This window comes from Bos javanicus, chromosome 7 (genome assembly GCF_032452875.1).
Source record: "Bos javanicus breed banteng chromosome 7, ARS-OSU_banteng_1.0, whole genome shotgun sequence".
In the NCBI taxonomy this organism is placed as follows: Eukaryota; Metazoa; Chordata; class Mammalia; order Artiodactyla; family Bovidae; genus Bos; species Bos javanicus.
Window position 1 is genome coordinate 43637453 of NC_083874.1, and position 21551 is coordinate 43659003.

At 57.0% G+C, this 21551-nt stretch overlaps 1 protein-coding gene across 13 annotated transcripts; it reads right to left on the reverse strand.

The window, feature by feature from the left end:
• Nucleotides 1-519: 519 nt before the first annotated feature.
• On the reverse strand, nt 520-21462 carry ATP8B3 (ATPase phospholipid transporting 8B3). 13 transcript variants are annotated; one of them, XM_061423448.1, is made up of 29 exons: nt 20620-20907; nt 19990-20048; nt 19426-19517; nt 18938-19051; nt 17798-17896; nt 17378-17439; nt 16929-17001; nt 16628-16698; nt 16153-16235; nt 14221-14379; nt 13581-13669; nt 12803-12993; nt 12475-12686; nt 11515-11537; nt 11272-11428; nt 10704-10892; nt 10509-10621; nt 8882-9046; nt 8672-8783; nt 7587-7662; nt 7285-7393; nt 6623-7007; nt 6304-6527; nt 3787-3870; nt 3423-3662; nt 3101-3239; nt 2696-2823; nt 1249-1572; nt 520-1167 (listed from the first exon to the last, which is right to left on the reverse strand). In XM_061423448.1, the coding sequence occupies exons 1-29, from the start codon at nt 20712-20714 to the stop codon at nt 721-723; spliced, it is 4314 nt and encodes a 1437-aa protein (XP_061279432.1). In that variant the 5' UTR covers nt 20715-20907; the 3' UTR covers nt 520-720. The 13 variants fall into 13 exon arrangements, with proteins under 13 accessions (XP_061279432.1, XP_061279435.1, XP_061279431.1 ...); XM_061423451.1 differs by lacking the exon at nt 20620-20907 and adding an exon at nt 21356-21451 and having other exon boundaries at nt 520-1572; XM_061423447.1 differs by lacking the exon at nt 20620-20907 and adding an exon at nt 21110-21195 and having other exon boundaries at nt 520-1572.
• Between the last annotated feature and the right edge of the window lie 89 nt (nt 21463-21551).

Genomic DNA, 21551 nt, shown 5'->3' on the forward strand with positions numbered 1-21551 from the left:
TAGTCACTCACCTGGGCTTGTGCATTGGTTGAATGCGGGGGGTGGGGGGGGGGCTGGTGCAGGAAGGGGAGGCATGGGGCCCACCCTCTGTGAAGGGAGAAGGGGATGAGGGAGAGTAAGTGGGCCTCTCCACTCTGAACACAGCCCTCCCTGTCCCACCCCCACAGGGCTCCACCCTCCATGGAGCCTTTGGGCCACCCGAGTCTCAGGATCCTGTGGGCTCTGCTTCTGAGGTGTCACTGTTCACTACCTTCTGAGCACCAAGTGTAAAGTGACTTAAGGAGAAGGCACCCTGGTGGAGGGAGAGGCTAGGTGGTGCCAGGACCTTATAAACTGTGCTGAGACAGGACAACAGGCAGCAGGCAGGAAGTCAGCGCTGGTAAGCAGTCTGCTCTGCACCTTCCTCCCTTCTGAGAGCAATAAAGCTTTTATCCACATAATCTGTCCCAGGGTGAAAACAAAACAAAACCAAAGCCCAGCTTTCCCTGCAATTCCCCATTACACCAATAGAGGACAGTGTTTTGATTTTCTTTTTCTTTTTTTCCTTAAACCATAAAAGACTTCCATGGGGCATCACAAAAAGAAGTACAGGAAGAGGGAGCCTCAAGGAGTCCTAGGGTCAGACAGACTGTGATTTATTAGGGAAAGAAGAGCTGGTGGAGCCCTGTCTTCAAGGGATGGCCTCATGCTTGCTGGATGACACTTCCTATGCCTGAGCAGTCACTGATGCCCCAGGGGCCAGGGAAGCTGCTCTGCCAGATTAGGTGCAGCTTGGTCCCCACTGGGCTCTGGCAGCCACTCCATAGGAGACGGCTCCCTCTCCACAGGTGAGGGCTCCACCTCCATTGGCTGCTCGCTGATGGATGATCCTTTTGCACTTGGTGGTACAGTTTCCATCACAGCACTAAGGTTTGAGCTGGAAACTGGCAATATCCCCTCCCTGCGGGGCTCAGGCTCCTTTTGCCAGACGTATGGCCAGTTCTTCCAGGACAGTTTCCGGATATTCCAGAGGGATGTCTTCTCCTGTGGCAGGTATGCTGGCTGGCTCTGCAGGGACAGCTGGCTTGAAGGCAGCGTCTGGCTCTCAACAGAGGTCATTTGGCTCTCTAGAGCTGACAGTGGCATCTCGGTTGGCGGGAGACTCTCAGGAGAATATGTCAACTTCTCCTGTAAAGATCCAGATGGCCAGGTTTTGTTGAGAGGCTGGGGATGAGGAGCAGACCGCCTATCCATGGTCAAGGAGCTCACCTCAGAGGGAGGCTGCATGTCCTCAGAGGACACCTTCCCATGGTGTGAGTGCCTCTTCCTCCCCAGAAATGACATCTTCCTTGGGTACCACGAGGACTCCTTCATGCTCCCAGATGGTTCATCAGGTGGCATTGTGTGATCAACCAGCATGTCACTGTTGACCCCCGGTGACCTCCGAAGAATCGTGCCCTGCGTGATGAGGTCAGCATAGCCCTCCCGATGGGAGAAGGCATAGCTGGAGCGCCGGGCCGGTGACTCCCTACGGATACAGGGCACAGGCTCCACAGCGATGATCTCCTCACTTGTGACTTTCTCTACCTCTTCCTACAGAGCAAAAGAGAGAGTGGACGTCATCAGGCTCCCAAGCCATGTTGATGTTCAGATCACCTGCCCCTCCAGTGAGGGCCAGAGTCCTTGGCCACTATCAATTGTCCAGGCTCTTTCCTAGGCAAGTTGATCCAACTAGAGTCCTCCATGGGACCTGACTTTGGACCAGCCAATCAGAGTCCTTTGGCTGGGACTTAACTCTGGGCCAGCCATACTCGCCTTGCGTGCCCCTTGGTGGTAAAGTCAGAACTTACCCTGGGGCAGCCCCATGTCCAGCCTGTGTGGCTGAAGGTGGCAGTTTGTGGCCATGTCCTAGTCTACCATTCCAAGTCAACTCTGGGGCCCATCCCAGCTTCAACTCATCCGTCTAGATTCTGATACTATGGGCTAGTGAGTCCCAGCTCCCACCGTTTTTCATTGTGGTAAAATACATGTAACATAAGACGTACCGTCTCATCCATTTTTAGGTGCACAGCTCAGTGGCACATTCAGTCGTGCAGCCATCCCCATCACCCATCTCTACAACTTTCTCAACTTCCCAAATGGAAACTCTCTCCCCATGAAATACTGACACTCCCTTCCCTCCCCAGCCCCTGGCCCAACCATCTGCTTCCTGTCTCTATGGATCTGACTCCTCTAGGGACCTCCTGGGAGTGGGATCAGACAGTATTTGTCCTTCTGTGTCTGGTTTCCATCCCTGAGCATCACGTCCTCATGATTCATCCATGTTGTAGCAGGTGTCTGACTCGCCTTAGTTTTAAAGGCTAATATTCCACTGTACGTATATATCACATTTTGTTTATCCATCATCCAATGAACACTGGGTTACCCCGAGTCCCTCTTCTGCCTATCCCATCTCCAAATCACTTCTGTCACCTCGGCCCCCAAGCCCCAGTCACTTCCAGGTGGAAGTCTGGCTATGCTCCCACTGCATCCACCCCAGGAACCACAGCATCCACTTTGGGGCCCTTCTGCCCGTCATTTCGTCCCTCGTGGGGACACTGGGTATGTGTCTAGCTCTGCTTCTGCCTCATCTCTGCCTCTCCTTCAAGTCCCAGTTCCCAGCACAGGCTCTGGCTGTTGAGGTCCTCCATGTGTGGTGTAGACCCCTACCCCTCACCTTGCGCTGTGGCTTCTTGAGGGCTTGGTAAATGACACGGAAGGCCAGCATAGGCAGGGTGTTCAGTGACACATTCAGCAGGATCACCAGCATGATGGGGGGCTGGGTCAGCACGTTGAGGTCAGCGTCTGGCAACAGGGCGGGATCACAGCAGGCCGTGGCTATGGCCTCACCAGCACCTGCTTGGTGCCTCTCCCCTCCAACACCCTATCTCTTTCTCTTCCCTTCACCCCAGGGAAAGGAGGTGAAAATTCTAAGGAGACACTGACACTTCCTGCACACACACACACACACACACACCCCTACCTCACCTGCATGGCCAAGGAGCCTGAGGTTCAGAGGGGCAGAGAGGGTTCTCCGACGGGCACCCCCCCCACCACTGCCCCATCCCTGCTGAGGGCTCACATAGAAATGGGAAGTTCTTGGGGGAGTGTTTGAAAAGCCACATGCTCTGGGTGAGGCTGGTCATGACCACGTAGAAGCAGAGGCTGAGGAAAATGGCCAGCACAGACAGGACGGTCCAGTACCTGGTGATTAGGATGACCTACACAGGGAAGGGGCGTTAAGGCAAGGGGGATGGGAAGGGAACCGTGGGGTGGGGCTCCACGGGGAGGATGGAGGCCCAGCTCCCGGGGTCTGTGAAGCAGCAGGTCACTGCCAGGAAAGACCTTAGCGCTTGCCGAGGCCCACCCCACCAGGGGAGGGGCAGGCAGATGGCCACCCCTACCTCCATAGTGATGGACAGCAGGCTGGACAGGGCCACGACCACTGCAAAGGACTGGTAGTCACTTAAGCTGACAGGCCCAGCTGAGTTCTGGCTGACCCAGAGCGTCATGAAGAAGTTAACCAGAGAGGTGGCTGTGCCGTGGGCTATGGCTTGCAGGATGACCCAGTAGTTGAAGAGCTCCTCCTTCTGGCCTGCGATGTACAGCTCCGGCAACTCAAGGCTCCGCTCTGCGCTCACATCCTGGTGAGTTCACGATGGGGAAGCTGGCTCTTGGGACCAGAAGGGGATGGCCCCTACCCCATCCCAGGCCCCAGGAGAAGAAATATGTACAGAGAAGGAAGAGGCAAGACCTGGAGCTGCTCACCTGCTCAAAGAGCCCGATATAGAGGACCGGGAGGGTGCTGTACAGCAGGTTGAAGAGCGCCAGGAACCAACCTTCGTACAGAGGCTGTGGTGGGAAGGTGGAGGGTGCAGAGAGGGGAGGGGAGGGAGAATGCACTGAGCCTTCAGAGCCAAATGGCTAGAGACAGAAATGAATCTCTACCTAAGGAGATCCATCCAAGCTTGTTTGTCACTTGGAGAGGATGCCAGGTGACTTGGAAAGTCAAGTGACAATCAAGGTTGGGGCTAAGATCAGGGCTGCACGAAGTGATAAAGACTGGAAGAGAAAAGGTATGGAGAAAGGAAAGGCTACCCACTCCAGTATCCATGGACTGTACAGTCTGTGGGGTGGCAAAGAGTCAGATGCAACGGAGTGACTTTCACTCTTACTTCAATGCTTTTAAAGTAGCACCTTGGAGTCTGTTTCAAGTGATGACTTTAATACAAAGTTTACAGGAGGAAAAATGGCTAGAGAGCATGTTTTAAATTTTTCTTTTTGCCATGCTGCACATCATACAGGATATTAGTTCAACCAGGGATAGAACCTGTGTCCCTTGCAGTGGAAGTATGGAAACTTAGCCACTGCACTGCCAAAGAAGTCCCTAGATCATTTTTGACTTAGGAAGTCAGTGATGGGTAACAGAGCTGGAAGAGATCTCACAAAGAGACCAAGTCCCTTCCTGAATGCACAAATCCAGACTAGTGAAAAAACCATCAGTTTCGGTTCCCAGAACGGCTTTACGTGCATTCTGGGGTTGAGCAAATAAGTAACAACAAAAATTTTTTTTTACCAGAATCAAGTTTCTCACCATTGGAGATGAGTCACAAATGAGCATGTGGAAAAGGCTAAGCTGAGCCTTGTTCTGTGGGGTGACTGGAATCAGAAGTATCAGTGTGAACTCATATACACATAGATAGATCAATACAGTACAGGTGTAGATGTGTGCCTAAGCACAGGTTAGTATGTGTATCTCCTGCCTCTGTCTACAAAGAGGACACTGGCATCCCACGTGCGATGAGCACACCAAGGGCTTAGACCTTGGTGTCTAACTACCATTCTCTGGTGAAGACAACTGGCATTCCTTGAGGGAATGGTTCATTCCAGGCTTGGGACCAGGAAAGGACAAAACGAGCCAGGAAGCTCTTGAAGCACCAGAAAGTGAGGACATGCTCAGAGAAGAGCAGGCACAGGGCAAAGGGACAAATCGGAGACAAAATGAGCAACAGGCACAGAATAAAATGAACATATGTGAGTCCATACTGATAGGAGTAAATATTCAAATAAATATATGGGGGGAGAAGGAAGATTAATTCCAGTTAACAAACATAGAAAGACTAAATACCGTCCCCTCTGACATCAGGAACAAGACAAGGATGCCTGCTTTCACCATGGCTATTCAATACTGCACTGGAAAAGTCCTCACCAAAGCAATTAGGCAAGAAAAAGAAATAGAAAGCATCCAAATTGGAAAGCAAGTGGTAGAGCTGTCTCTCTTTGCAGAGGACGTGATCTACATGCAGAAAATCCCAAAAGACTCACAGGAAAACTACTAGAGCCAATAAAACAAACTCAACAAAGTTTCAGGGCACAGATCCACACACACAAAAAAATGTGTTTCTATACACCGGTGGTGGTGTTGCTGTTTAGTTGCTAAGTCTTGTCTGACTCTTTGCAACCCCACAGACTATAGCCCACTAGGCTCCTCAGTCCATGGGATGTTCCAGGTAAGAATACTGGAGTGGGCTGCCATTTTCTTCTCCAGAGCATCTTCCTGACCCAGGGATCAAACCCGTGTCTCCTGCATTAGCAGGCGGATTCTTTACCATCTGAACCACCGCATGGTACCACTTCCTATACAGCAGCAATAAGCAATATCAAAAGGGAATTAAGGAAACAATTCCATTTATAGTAGCATCTAAAATAATAAAATACCTAGCAATAAAAGGCAAAACAAAAAATATATTTATGAAGAATGCTCTTGTAAAGCTCTCTCTCGGCTGTCTGGGTATTGGTGACAGGGAGGCCATTCTGTCTCATGAAAGTCTATTTTCAGACCACAGGGGACATTACTGCCCTATGTATGACTCCTCTTACACTCTGGAGAGCACATCTAGTATTCACCACAATACTGTCAAGAATCTTGAAGTCAGGGACCCAGCCCTTACAATCTTACCTTCTCTGAAGTTCAGGTTCTTGTTTTTTCCCCTTGAAGAATGTACATTTGGAGCACCTGTCCTGCCCTTGCTTCAAAGCTCAAATTTGCCAAATATCCCTGAAAATGCTCAGCACAGAGCTGGGCACGGAACCATCCCCCACTTTATGTAGATTCTATACCTCTGTTAATGCAGCCAGATATTGATTGAAGGCTGTTTTGCTCTGTGGCTTCAGGCATGCTCTGCCCCCTGAGGACCTCCGAGTGGGAGCATGCCTGCTGCCTTCCTGGAGGCTGCGGGAAGGACACAGCATCCCTCAGAGGGGAGGGAGTTCCCTCTGGCGCACCTGGGCAGTGAAGCCGCTGTAGAAGGCGAACCAGATCTGGACCATCATGCCGGCCAGCGTCTTGTACAGGAAGTAGCGCAGGAACTTGCAGACGCGCATGTAGGACCAGCGTCCGTGCACCAGCAACAGCCGCCGCAGGAAGCAGAACTGGGCCAGCACGTAGTCGCTGTTCTGCACCGCCTGCATGCCCTCCTGACCTGCCACCCCTACGCCGATGTCTGCAGCTGCAGAGGCACACGCAAGCCTGTCAGCCCAGGGACCCCAGCCTGCTGCTCCCACCTGCTGCCAGCCTCCCCTAGCCCCGCTGCCCACCACCCACTCTTGATCATGTTGACATCGTTGGCGCCATCCCCGATGGCCAGGGTCACCACATTCTGGTATTTCTTGACCAGCGCCACGATCAGGGCCTTCTGCTTGGGCGTCACGCGGCAGCAGATGACCGCCTGGCATCGGGAGGCCAGCTCCACGAAGGCCCGCTCCCGCCGCTCCTCAGCACTCCGGAGGGTCTTGGAGTCTTCGTGCTGGGGCGCCAGCCCCGAGCTCCGCAGCTGGATCCCCAGTGTCCGCCACATGAGGGACAGGCGCCTGGCCTGCAGGAAGTCCACCCTCTCCTCTCCCGGCTCCTGCCAGGACTCCAACGGGTCCACGTTCACGTTCTGGACCGGGGCTCGGGGTTCCTTGCGCAGGGACAGCAGTAGCTGGTCCTGGCTCACAGGTGACAGGGGTGGGTCACTCTGCTGCACCCCTCCCTCTCCCCGCCCCACCCCCCGACTGTGCCCTTCTCCCAGCCGGACCTGACTGCACCCTCCCTTGCTCCGGCCCAGCTGAGAACTCTCTCTCGGGGTGGCCGTCACCTTGGCTGGTCCAATGGTGCATCTGAGGGCCTTTCAGTGGAAGCAGCCCCAGCCTCAGCCTGCAGCTCCTCCCAGGCCCCTCCCCCGGGTACCAGGGCTCCACCGTCCACCCTGACCTAACACTGACCAGGAACTCCCCGTTAATGACCAAGGCCATCTTGAACTGCAGGGGAAGCTCTTTCTTTTCTCCACCTTGCAGGTTGTTGTTGTTCTCCCAGTAGACCTCGAGGATCCGCCTGCACGGGGGTGGGGGTGGGGGCCCAACCAGGCCTCAGCCACGTCAGCCACACAGGCTTCCTTGCATCTACACCCCAGCTACAAGAAGCCAGTCCAGGCAGACCCCAGGGCCATGGCTGTGTCCTCGGCGTCCCGTCCCCACCCTGACCCCCCTTCCCCTTCAGGATCATCCACCCCATCCCCACTTCTTACACGATCTCCTTCTCCTCCAGAATGATCATGTTCTCTGAGAGCAGCTCGCAGGCAAAACCAATGTTCACCGCTGTCTCTGCAAACCAGCCCAGTTCAGCCCTTGTGGAGAGGCCCCACTGCCTGGAGGCCAACCCCACCCATCTTGCCCATCACAGCAGCATGCCCCTCCCACTGGCCACAGCGATTGGTTCAGAGGAGGCCATGTGACCATGGCAGCCAATGAGAGTCAGCCCTGAGACTTCAGCTCTGAGCTTACAGAGGACTCCACTCCTGGCTGGGGCTGGGTGGCTGCAGGGAGGTGAGTCTGGGGCCAAGGTTAAAGCACCTGTAGACATTTCAGTGCCTAGGATCCCCACAAAATGATTTAATGTCTGGGGCGGGGAGGGGGGGGGTGGAGAAAAACGTGACTTAACTTCTTAGGAAAAAAATGAATACAGAAATCCAACCTATGGGACTTCCCTGGCAGTCCAGTGGTTAAGACTCCATGTTGCCAATGCAGTGGGCCCAGGTTCCATCCTTGGTTGGGGAACTAAGATCCCACATGACCGGCAATGCGGCCAAAAAAAAAAAAAAATCCACCTTGGAGATTGGTCTTTATACCAGCAGAGCTGTTACATGTCATTCTAAATATTTGGAGTGTATGTGCCTCCTGCCCACACAAGTCCTAATGGAGCCCTGTAGGCACCAATGCCCAGTGGAGGCCCCCCCCAGAAGCCTCAGGGGGTGGGAGAACCAGGGCTCCACAGCCACAGGACCAACTTGGCCCCTAGGTGGCTGGGGAGCCTTGGGCAGGTGGCCAGGCAGCCTTGGGCAGGTGGCCAGTGCTCTCTGAGCCCCAGGAGGTAACCAGGGCCCCACCAAACAGCGCTGCCAAGGGGGCCAAATCCCCAGGAGGCGCTCAGCATGGCATCAGCCCACCAGAGAGAGGCACCCAGGGTCTCGGTTCTCCCTTCCCAGGGACACACAGTGGTGGGCTACAGTGAGCTCAAGACAACAGGGAGGGCCTGACGGTGACTCTGGGATGAGGTGAGCCCTTCCCGTGCCTCCCTTCTCCCTGCGCTGGGGGTTGCCACCCTAGGACCCACCTTGCTTGTCCCCTGTGAGGACCCACACTTTGATGTTCCCCTGCTTGAGACACTTGATGGTTTCGAGGACACCGTCCTGGAGCCTGTCCTCGATGGCTGTGGCTCCCAGGAGCTGGGGTGGGGAGGAGGGAGTGGGCGAGGACAGACTGAGCAGGGACCCAGCTCCCTGGTGGGGCTGGGGTGTGGCGCCCTGCCCCTGGCTCCACCCACCTGAAGGCTCTGCTCCATCTCCTCGTACACCTGGTGCAGGGCCTGGGCACGGTTCTGCAGCAGGATGCTGGCCTCCTGGTGCCGCTGCCGCCACTCCTCATACACCTCCTCATCCACCTCTTTGCAGGCCAGGCACAATGTCCGAAGGGTCTCCTTGGCAAAGGACTGGGGCCGGCAGGCAGATGACGCTGGCACCCCTGCCACTCCGGGGAACCCCTGCAGCCCTTCTCCCTCTGCCTGGGCCCCCAACCTGCCCCTACCCACACAGTCTGTCCTCCGGTGGCGGGGGGAGGCTGGGACCACATGCCACCCTGCTCCACACCCGCTCTGTCTCAGCCCACCCCCCGCAGACACCCCACTCGCTCTGTTTAGCCTCCAGATCTCAGCCTGCCTATTTCCCTAGCCAGGAACATCCACCCTATGATTTGTGCTGCAAATTCTAACCCTTAGGCAAGACCCTCAGTGAAGCCCTGCTAGACCCCTTCCCAATCAGGACTCTGTCCTCCCGGGAGCCCTCTCTCTGCCTCAGTTCTCAAGGAACTGAGGTAGGGGGTGGGGCACGGGAAAGGATCCTGTGGGACTCTGTCTCCAGGCCCAGGGGAGGACCCAGCACTCTCTCACCCCATTGCAGCTCTTCCTTCATAAGCTCCAACCCTGCTCTGGGTCTTTTGCCCCAACAGGCAGCCCCTCGACTGGCTTCTGCTCCTGACTGACATGAGCTTGGATGGCTGCATGTGAACATGTCGAGTGCCCCAGACAGGCCTGTGCGCCTCCTCTCATGCCTCAGTTTCCCTATCCATACCGTGGGCAGTTGAGCCCAGTCATCCTGCCGAGCTCCTGGGCTCTGGGTCACTGCTGTGACTGTACTTCTTCGGTTTTGGGTCAGGACCCAGACATCTGCTCCCCACCACTCCCTCCTAGCAGAGTGGAGCACGCTGGGAGACCCCTGAGGGGAGGGACAGAGGACATTCTTTCCACAAACAGCCCTGCTGGGTCCTGTGCTGGGTGAGGCCGGGGACCCATGGGTTTAGGAATGGGCCCACATGGCAGGACAGCCCATGTCAGAGTCAGGGCAGGAAGAGCTCCCTGGAGGTGGGGACTGAGGGCTGAACCTCGAGGACAGAAGGATGCTGAGCGCCTGAGTGGAGGGAGAACAGGGAATAGCATGTGCAAGGGCCCTGGGGCAACACCGGAAATGGGTTCTGGGAAACCCCTCGAGAACAGGGAGACCAGGGCAGAGATGACAGACAGCAGAAAACAGAAGGATGAAGCTTGGCAAGGGGCCAAGGCTAATGGGCCCTCACCTGGAGATGAAAGGTTTGGGGCAGAGTGGGCTGAGTGTGTCCCGGAACCTAGGCCTGGCTGGAAGAGAGGGAGGAATCCAGGGCAAAACCCACCCACAGGATGTCCTTGCCTGACTCAAAAGAAGATGTCCCCTCTGGGCAGTGCAGCTTGGAGCTGGGCTTCATCTTCAGCCCTTGAGTGTGTGTTTGTGTGTTGGGCAGAACAGTGTGCAACCTGACCAACTGTCCATGGCTTCCCTGAGGCCATTTCTCTGCACATTCTTTTCCCCTGCCCCTGTGTCTTCGACTCTGCCCCTCCACCCTCCCTTCCCACAGGGACTCACGGCCAAGGCCTCCTCTGTGGCCCATTCTGTCTCGCCTTTCTTTTGCAGGCGCTCATAGATGACTGTGTCAGCCCCTTTGGTGTAGAGGTAGATGGAGCCCTCGGGCTTGCGGACTGTGGAGGAAGAGGCCTGGCTGCCCACATACACTACCCTCCTCACCTCCCCCCAACCCCACCCAGGACTGCGGGCCCTCACCCAGCACTGACATCCGCTTGCGGATGCTGTTGAAGTCCATCATGGCCAGGACCTGGTACACACACTCCTCCCCCAGCTCCATCAGGGTGATGCTGTCCTGCGTGCGTGCCAGGAACACGTAGCCAAAATTTCGGGCCGCTGTGACTAGTGCCTCCTCGTCCGGGGAAGCTGCCTGGTACACTAGCTGGTCTGGCCAGGGCGGGGCAGGGCGGGGAGGGGTCTGAGAGCTTGACCTTGTTGGAGACCCACCACCCACCTGTCTCCACCTGCTTAGCACAGGGAGGAAACAGATACAGGAAGTGCCCAATATGTATTTGCGGGACGACAGTTTCTTGGGCCGGCATAACCTCTAAGTACAATAAAAGAAAGGAGCGATTGCATCCCAGTCCATAAGTCCTCCTCCTTCCTGTACGATGACAGGCCAGGACACCCTCAGTGGCAGAGGCTAGGTGGGGTTCGGGCCGGGGGGCCTGGGAGCTCTCTAATTGGGATGAGAGGGCCCTGGGAGCTGGCGGGAGAGCATCTGGGGAGCCCAGGCCCAGCCATGCCCAGGGTTGGGGGCACTCACTGTTCTTCTCCTGCACCATCACCGTGTGGCAAACGGCCAGCACGCGCCAGAACTCGCGCACCCGCCAGTCCTGGTTGGCCCGCACAGCCTGCAGGAGTTGCGCGTTGCAGAATAGCAGCTTCCCATCAGCAAATTCGTTCCAGAGGAAGGGGTTCTCCTGCAGGGGGTGGGGCACAGGCCAGCCCTGGGTGGGTCACTGCCCTTCCCCCCACCACCCAGGGCTCCGGGGCGGCCAGGGCTCACCTTGCCTGGGGTCTCCTCTGGGCCTGGGGAAAGACTCAGCTTTAGGCCTCAGCTCCCAGTCCCCGCATGGGGTCCCACAGCACCCCCTCCCTGGGCCAGGCTTCCTGGGGCTGCCGGCTGCAGCTAGACCAGCCAGGCCTGCACCCTGGACCCAGCGCCTCAAGCCACCAAAGACCCCAGCCTCAGCTTCTGCCTGGAGAATAGGATGCAGCCATGTGTCCCAGGGACCCCCTCCAGGGCGGTGGGCTGGAGGGCGTATGGGAATGGGGTTCAGCCCTGTAGAATATGTTTGGTTTGACCTCCTCCTGGTGTCCTTTTAAAATTTGGACTTGGCCACCTACTTTGAAAAATAGGGTGATTTCACAAAAACCTGGGTCCGTAGCACTTCTAGAAACATCAGAGACCGGCTGGGATTGGTGCCACTCAGCATGGGCCTGGTGCCCTACCTGACGGTCAGGTGGCATCAACCCAAGGGCAGGGGCCCAGGTCTGTCATGCGACTGCGCATGAGGCCCAATATCGCCCAGTGGGGCCCTCTGTCGGCTCCTGGTCTAAACTGTGGCCGCTGCTTATCAACTAGACCAGAGACTGGTGAACCATGCCTCCACCTCAGGACTAGTTTCTGTGTGACCTGCAAGGCTATAAATGTTTTTCACATTTCTAGAGAGTTGGGAGAAACCTGAAAAGAATATTATCTTGTGTGACACGTGGAAATGCTATGAAATTAAAAATTCGGAGTCCGGGTGAGAGCAGCAGCTGCTTTCTGGGGCCAGAGACCCAGCGGCCTTAGTGGCCAAACATATTGACCCGTGGGTCCTTTATAGGAGTAGCTAACCAACCCCCAAGTGAGAGGAAGCCCCTTGGCACTAGTGGTAGGGCACCAATCGATGTGGGATGCTGGATGCCGGGCCACTGCTGTGAGACCCTGGACACGGGGAGCGGGGCGCGGGCGGGGTCCCACCGTAGACAACTCCGTTGATGCAGCACTTCTTGAAGGTCATGATGTTCTGGGTGAGCGTGCCCGTCTTGTCGGAGAAGATGTACTCCACCTGGCCCAGCAGGTCATTGAGGCTGGTGCTTCGCGCTTTGGCGGGCAGGTCCTGGGGCTCATAGTACATGTGCTCATCCCAGTTGATGAAGACGCTGTTCCCCAGGTAGATGAATTCTGCCCTGCTGATGCACGCAAACGCACTCGCACGTTGGGTCACCCAGCCCTTGGGCCTGCTGTCCCTCCCCCACCTTCCCTTCCGGCTCAGCATGGGGCGGGGCCCGGAGGCCCCGGGGCTCACATAATGAACATGGCCATGGGCACCAGGACGCTGAGCAGGATGAGAAAGCCCCAGAAGATGAAGAAGGCCTCCATAGCCACACTGCGCATGTGCACGGCAGACACGTAGTGGTGATTGGCCTTGAACTCCTTCACCTTGTGCCAGAAGCCAAAGGTCAGGACTGCGGAAACCACCACCATGGACACAAAGATCTGCGCTCGGAGGGGAGGAGGGGCGCAGCGTGAGGGGGCCCGGGCGGCAGCGAGGCACCTCGGGGACGCGCGCACCCTTAGTGTGAACGGACAAGCACGGGGCGGGGAGCGGGTGTCCCCCAGCATTGCTTCAGGATGGGACGGCGGTCAGGGTGGGGAGGGGCTGGCAGTCCAGGGGGAGGGCAATGTGCAGGTTTTCTGCCGAGCTTCGCGGCTGCGAAATTATTATTTCGATAATTTTTAAAAAGGTAAAAGTTGATTTAGGCAAAAAATTAAGGATTTTTAAAGATCGGTGGAGGATAGGTGGGCATCTTATTATCTCCTGCGGGTTTTGGAGACGTTGCAATCAAATATTGTTTTATAAAACCTTCCTCCACCGCCCCCCCCTCCCCCCCCCCGCCCCCCGCCCCAAATCGCCATTTGAAGAAAAAATTCTCTGGCCTGACCAGGCGATCAAGCTGCATATTCTTCAGAGGAGGGAAACTGAAGCCTGGAAGATGACAGCCATGGGGCTTCTGTGCGGTGGGGCCCTTTCGCTCCCCTCCTCCATGGCCCCCCACCCAGGGCAGGGGGTCTAAGAAGCTCACCAGGACCACCAGTCTGTTCATCAGATGGTCTATCTTGGTTCTCTTCAGATGGATCTTGCCACAGTTCTTCATGATTTTTGTGTCAAAACCTGCAAGATTTCCATCCACTCATCCATCTGTCTATCTACCACCCATTCATCATCCATCCATTCATCTATCTATTCATCTATCCACCATTCATTCATCCATCCACCCATCCCTTCATTCATCCATCCACTAATCCATCCACTGTCCACCAACCATTCCTTCATCCATCCATCCATTTACCATCTGTCCAACCATCCATCCATCCATTTATCCATCCACTCTCCCATCTACTCATCCATCCACCCACCCTCCATCTCTCTGTCACCCCCTACCCATCTATCCACCTACTCCACCACCCATCATTCCATCTATTATAAATACCCCCATTTCTCCAGTCAAAACAAAGGTGCTGGCTCAACATGTCCATTCCTGCAGTTTCAGAAATGAGAGTCCAGAGAAATCACACCAGGAGCCCTTCATCCCATAGCAGCAGACATGCGGCGGCCAGGCCTGGCCTTGTGACTTCCTGCCAGTGACGTCAGGGTTCTCCGCCACCCAGCCCTACCCCTGACCTGGGCAGGATGGGCCCCGGGGCCCCGGAGAGCAGCTGTACCGGCATAGACGACCAGTCCATAGCAGGTGTCTGTGTTCCGGACCTTGCAGCCTCGCAAGAGGATGTTGCCACTATCCAGGGGGTATTTCTTGCCCTTCCACTCCAGGCACCCGACGAAGTGGTGCATTCGGCTGTTGGGTTCCTCACACACCACCTTCCCTGTGGGCAACCCAGTGTTCAGGGAGCTACAAGCATGGTGCAACTCAGCCACCCCTCTTCAATACTGGTTGGGGGTGGGGGACTCAGGGAATGTTCCTATCACTCTCCAGCCAGGGGCACCTGCATGGGCCCCACACTACCCCAAACCAGCCCCAATGGCACCTCCACCCCCACTATACAACACAGCCTCCTCCTGGATGCTCCAAGCTGGGCGTTCCTGGCCTCAGGGCCTTTGCGTGTGCTGTCTCCTGTGGTGGTACACACACCTCCTCAGGGAAGCCCCCCTTGATCCTCCAGCCAGATATGGCCCTCCCCGCATTGAGCCCCTTCCTCCCTGCCAGTGTCTGATGTCACCAGACGTTTATTCCTGCAGCCATATCAGTAATGTCTGTGAGGGACTTCCTTGGTGGTCCAGTGGCTAAGACTCCCTGCTCCCAATGCAGAGGGCCTAGGTTCCATCCCTGGTCAGACAACTAGATCCTGCACACCACAACTAAGAGTTTCCATGCCACAACTAAAAAGGTCCCACATACCAGCACAGCCAAATAAATCAATAAATATTTTTAAATGTTTGTAAGGTCCACCAGTGCAGGCACCGGCCTTATCTCAGTTGAGCTGGGGACACCAGGGCCCAGTCCAGCACCTGACACACAGTAAGTGCTGAACACATATGAGGAGGGAGGGAAGGAAGTGGTGCCCCCATCCAGCACCCTAAACTACAGGGACCAAACACAGGGCACAGAGTTCCCCAGCAGGCAGTAGGGGAGGGCCTGTCCACCATCACCCTGAGAGAGTACAGCCACTGGTCTCACTTCTGTTTGACAAAACCCACCCAGCATGCAAAGGCTGGCCCAAGGCAGCATCTGGCAGGTAGTGGGCTGGGGGGCCATGGGGCTCTTAAGTGACCCTCACCCTTCCTTCTCAGGGGCCGGACCCTGTTTCCTGAAAGTAGACATGAGAGCTGTCTAGGGAGGGGCGGGAGAAGGACGGAGGAGCCATGGGGCCAGCCCACACCTCTCACTACCCCTCTGAACCGCAGTCTCCCCCTCTGCAAAATGGGCAAGGATTCTGGGCCATTTGGGGTGGGTCAGGACCCAGAGAGAGCTGTCAGGGTGGCAGGGCCTTTCTCCAGATCCATGAGCAGACACAAAACCAGTGTCTGGAGGTCGGGAGCAGAGGGGCTGTGCTTGGAGAGAAAGCTTCTGGCATGCTCCAGAGCCAATTAGAGTAACTTGCCTTTGCAATTTGACAGGAAAATAATGATAGCAAATAGTAACAATTAAAAAAAATTATCCCATTGCTGGGGCTCAGCAAACAGTAACTGAACCAATAGGTATGAAATGTCATACTTATCTGGCAGAAAATAATAAACCTGGAGATGTCCCTGTGGGCCTCTCCCAAACATGTAGGTGAATTGCTAGCCAGTGTACATGGGCTGCCTTGGTTTCTTTGTTTTGTTTTGTTTCTTCTTTCTGGTTGCGCCACTTGGCTTGTGGGATCTTAGTTCCCTGACCAGGGATTGAACTCAGGCCCTGGCAGTGAAAGTGCTGAGTCCTAACCAATGGACCTCCAAGGAATTCCCATAGGCTGCCTTTTTGAATAAACAAACAAATGGTCTGGGAATAAATAAGACAGGACAACAGAGGGTAATGTGCCCATCTGGATGTCAGAAGCTGCACAACACCCTCCACCCAGCAGGTGGGGAACCTGTGCTCCCACTGCAGTGGGGGGAGACAGGGCCCAGAGAGGCTGGATGGGTTTGCCAGCTCCCACCTTGGAAGGAGGCTATCTTCCTTATACTGGTCAGCTCGTGGTGCGTGATCATTGGGGCCTGCCTGAACTTCAAGTTGGTCTCCCTGGTGACAAGAAGGGGAGCAAGACAAAAAAGGTGGGACAGACAGTGCCTGGTCAGGGCATGCCCAGCAGAGCCACTCTGGCATTTTCCCTAAGCACCTACTGTGCACCAGCTGCCAAGCAGGAGGCTGAGGCCCAGAGAGGGAGAGGGCCTTGCCCAAGGTCACACAGTGTGTTTGCCAAAGGGCTGAGGCCAGACCCTGGGCCTTCTTGCTTTGGCACCTGGCTCATGGTGGGTGGGGGAGATGGGCTTCCAGAAATGGTGGTGCATTTTTATTGCCCCAGCTGACATTCAAGTGTCTGCATGCTCCCAGGGCAAAGGACCACAACATCCAAGTGGGCCGGGTGTGCAGCTCTCAAGTCCCCAAAAGCCCTAGTGATGACCTGGTCTCACCCGTCGATGTCAGCCGTCTCCACATAGCACAAGCTGCTGGGCTCTGTGCTGGCCAGCAAAACCAAGTCAGCCTGGGGTGAGGAGCAGGGTGGGAGATGACAGCCTTGCATGGGGGCAGAGAAGGGGGAGACCAGTGGTGGGGGGAGGGGGACAGCCCTGCCTCCAAACCACCCCCCCAACCCAGCTCAATGAGGAGGAGATGATGGCCTTGCATAGGGGCAGAGTGTGGGAGACCAGCAGGGTGAGGGACGGGGAGGAGGGGGGGAAATACCCTGTCTCCGGAGCACCCCCTGCAGCTCACCGGGACAATGCTGTCTTTATGCAGACAGACCAGGTCTCCCACATGTAGATTCTTCCATTTTCTCCACAGAAAGCTGCGTGGGTAGGGGTGGCAGGGGTGGGGTGGGGTGGGGGGGTCCTCCCACCCCTTATCCCTGTCCTGATTGCCCCCTCCTCCCAGATTCCAAGGCCCTTCAGACCTTCCTACCCTCCCCTTTGGCTGAACTCTGCTCCATGAGGGTGAACAATTGGATCTTCAGCCCCTGCCCCTGCACAGGCCCACCCCAAGCCTGGTAGACAGCAGGCATCTAATAAGTGCTGGTCTGGGTTTCCCCTGGCCCCACAGGATGTCCAAGAGCTCAGAAGATGCTGGATGATCTTCCAGGCACACCCCCCGTGAGTGTGCATCCCTCTTCCATGCTGGAGTTGCCTCCCTTGGACAGATCCCACACCCAGCCGCTGCGGCCTCACCTCTTCCCCATTAGGATCTGGCATGGCCGATTGTTGACGATCTTGTCACTCCTGTGTCTCCCCTGGGCCGATGCGGGGTAGGTCAGAGCAGCGACGATTCCCCTCATGCCGCTCAGGCAACAGGACAGACACAGGTGCCCGGCTAGAGAGCCCAAACCCTGCGGTGCCTGTCCAGTGACCCTGCCCTGGGGAGGGTGTTGGCAGCAGAAAGAGGGCGGTTTCCTGCAGGCTGCCCATGTGGACACTTGGATGACCTGCTGAAGGGACACTGGCACCTGCCCCAGTGGCCACAGGGCACAATGGACAACACAGCCCACCGGGGCTGCCTTCTGCCCACCAGTGTGGACCTTCCTCCCACTGCACCCAGGAGTCAGGAGGACCCACCTGCCTTCGCCCTGCCCTCACCCTGTCCCTCCTTACAATATCATCCACCAGGTCTCGGATGGCCCGGATGGTGAGGAGGCAGACGAGTGGGGCGAACAGTGTGAACCAGGGCAGCGTGGAGATCTCGGGGATGCCCTGACACAGAGGATGGGTCATGCCAGCCAACCGTCTTGGGCACCCTGACCGCCTCCCCTCCCTTCAATCCTGCCCCCTCCCACCCACACATCCAGCACCACAACCTCGCATCCTGCTGTTCCCACCTGCAGGCAACTCCCCTCTGGGCCCTCTCCCTGCCTGGACCTCCTGCCCAGCAATGCCTCCTCTTCCTTCCATGCACCGCCCCCCCAGGTCCTCTCCTCCAGGAAGCCCTCCTAACCCCATGCTTGGTCCCTCCTCAAGGCCTTGGCTCTCATGAGATCCCCTCTGTGCAACCTCAGATCTGCCCTCAGCACAGTTTGGGTGGGGGGCCCACCCCATCACTTGTTCCTACCATGTGGTTTAGTGACAGTCATTTCCCCCAGTCCTGAGCCACCTTAAGACAGGTGTCAGGGCCACTACTGGGTCCACAGTGCTCAGAACAGTACCTGCATACAGTAGGTGCTCAAGAAGTGTTTATTGGCTTGATGGATAAAAGCAGCGTCTCACTTTACTCAGATCAGAATGAGACACTGGGTACGAGTTGGAGTGTTTTGGAAACTTCCCTCACCACACGGGGCCCCATCTCTACCCACCACTGCTCATCCATCTCCACCCATGACCAGCCTGATGCCAGGAAGTAACCCAGCGAGTCCCTAGAATCTGATCCTTCCTCCTTGCCCTCTGGGACCTGCTGAGACCAAAGGGGTCAGGAGGCCTCCTCAAACCTGGAGGAGCCATCCATGCACTCACGTCCTTCAATATATATTGAGCACGTCCTGTGTTCCAGGCCCTGGACTGGGCAGTGAGGACCCAGCCATAACGGAACTCCCAGTCTGTGGGGAGTGGACACTGACCCACTAACCACACAAACACATGGGTCTACAGAGCCATGTGGGAACCACCCTGGGTCTACAGAGCCATGTGGGAAGGTGGGAAGTGCGGGGGTGGGGATGGGGGCTTCCTGGAGGAGACAGCTCAAGCAGGTAGAAGGAGTGGAGTGACCATGGGCACTGACTCCTGGGACTACCCTCACCTCACCTGGAGGAGGATGATGAGAAGGAAGTAGAGGTTGGAAAAGCGGTGGAACTGCTCATACAGGTTCAAGGGCAGGAAGGAGAAGACATTGTACTTGGCCGTGTGGATGATGTTCTTCTGGAAGGAGAGCTGGTGTGGGGGTCTGCCTGCCCAGCCCCACCTGGCCTCCACCCACCTGCCCTCCAGCCACGAAGAGCATGAACAGAGCCCCTACTGGGTGCAGGCTTGGTGAGCTAGGTCAGTGACCCCAGGATTCCCTGCAGGAAGGTAGAGCCTGACAGACATACTGTACTGCGAAAGCTGCCTAGGAACATATTTAGGGCAGAGGAGCCACGTGGGGCATCCGTGCCGGACCAGTGACTCTGTGAGGCCAGCACTACAGTCCTCAGGACCAAGTGGGAGAACCCAGCAGGCAGAGCCCCGGTGACCACTCTCCCTCACTGGCAGGTCCCCAAAGCCCGTGGGAGCGGGGATGGGGGAGGCCTGCCCACCTTATACTTCCTTCTCTGCCAACACAGAAAGACCTTCTCCTTGAACTGGCTGTTGTAGGCCCGGTTGTTGGCCTGCACCTCCCAGGTGAACTCTGGAGGATAAACACAGGCTAATGACACCATGGAGGAGGGCTAATGGGCCCCTGGGGGATCCAGCTGGTAAACAGACAGGAGGGCCCTCGGCCTCTGTACACGGTAGGCACTTGCTCGGGGAGCCCAGGTAGATCTGAGGATCCAGCCACCCCAAGGCAACCCCTAGGCCATGGGAGACCTATTCACACCCACTCCTTCTACAGAGGGGTAAACTACAAGGCCCCGGGGATGAGCTCCAAGGTGTCGGAGGCTCCATGCCCAGCCCAGGTGCTCTGGGTCCCAGGTTTCCAAGTCCTGAGTGCACCCTTCAGTCCCAGGATTTTGAACTACCTGTAACCCCATGAGAACCCTGCACTGGGCCTCCTGTCTCCCCACTTCAGCCACTGTGCTTTCTAATGCCCCTTGGTGGAGCCCACCTTGTGCCCACACCTTTCCCCCCACCCTATGCCCACGCTTCGCCCAGACATGCACCTGAGTTCTTCTCCTCGTCAAGGTCTTCTCGGTACGCGAGACTGCCCATGCTGGTGGGGCTGTCGGGCAGAGTGGCCTGAGGTCACACTGGCGGCTGTATAGTGCCCACCACTCCAACCTTCTTGGAAAAGTCATTTCCTATGCCCACCTGATAAAGTCTCCTCCCCAGAATCTGAAGGTCCAGTCACCAGCTGTGAGTCCTTGCTCACTGCTGTGGTCACCTGGCCACTGTTCCCCACCCCACAGCCCCGCACGGCCCTCCGTAGTCCAAGCCCCGCATTGCCGCTCCTGGAAAGGCTGCACACATGTCCTTCCACACAGCACAGGACATCCAGCCTGGTCAGGTGTTCGATCGATTTCTTTGTTGACAGACTAAATGGGCCCCCAGGGTTCTCTGTCATATCTCGAAAGGGAGTGTATGTGGCCAAGGGGCTGAGAGGTCTGAGTGTGGCCCTGGGGTAGCAACCACCAGATTTCCATAGAGCCAGAAGCCTGGTCCCTCCTAGTCCTTCAGTGCCCCTGGCAGCTCCCCAAATGACCCCCAGCCCCAGCACTCCACACCCCTGGTCCCACTGTTCCCTCTGCCAGCAGGACCGTTCCCTTTTGACAGGCTGGCCGGAGGCTCCTCACCCATCTGCTCTCAGCTCATATTTCTCCGATGGCCCAGGCTTGTTCTTGTTCTGGCGCCTCCTCTGGGCCTCCCTTCTGCCTGCAGGGTCCCCCATTCCAGCTCTGATCACCCTTTCTCTGCGTCTTCCCCCATCTGGGTTGCCTGCTGAAACTGGAACCTCCCAGAGCAGGGACTGCTGGCGTCTGAGTCATTGGTGTCCCCAGGGCCCCGGGGTGGGATGGCCTGGCTCGGGGCCGGCGCTGATGCTCCCGGGAGCCTGATGAAGGCCAGTGCCCATTCGCCAGAAGAGAAAACACGAGGCTCGGGGTGAGTGAGGCTCAGCCTGTGGGACCAGAGCCACTAGGAATCCCGGCCCGGGCCAGATGGGGTTAGAGGGCTGCTGCTGGTCAGAATTCACGCAGAGTGTTTTTGGGGACGGCAACACGCCTCCCCCGACAAGGGCTTGCTTCTTCCTCACCCCACTCTCGGCTCACCAGAACGTCCACTAACCCTGGGGAAATCCCGAGCATTCCCACAGCGAAGCGACGCAGGATTCGATGCCCAGCCCCGGAAAATGCACCGGGAGATCTCGGTCCACTACACACCGTGAGCTCCAGCGCCCGTCCGGACCCTGGCCCGCGCGGACCTCTAGGGGGCGCCTCCTCCGCCACGGACTCCCGCCTTCAGGCCCGGCGGAGTTCAGAGAGGGTGCGCGGGCCCACAGAGACACACAGCTGTGGAAGCGCCGCCGCTCACCTGCGCGGGCCGGGGCGGGCGGGGCCGGGCTGCCTGGGGCAGTCCGCTGGAGTTCAAAGCGACGGACGTGGTGGAAGCTGTTAGCCGGGTGCCAACGGGCCTGAAACGGGCGGCGCGGGGGCGGGGCGGAGCGGAGCTGGGCGGGAGGGCGGGGTCTAGGGCCGGAGGCGGGGCCAATACCAAAGTAGGGGCGGGG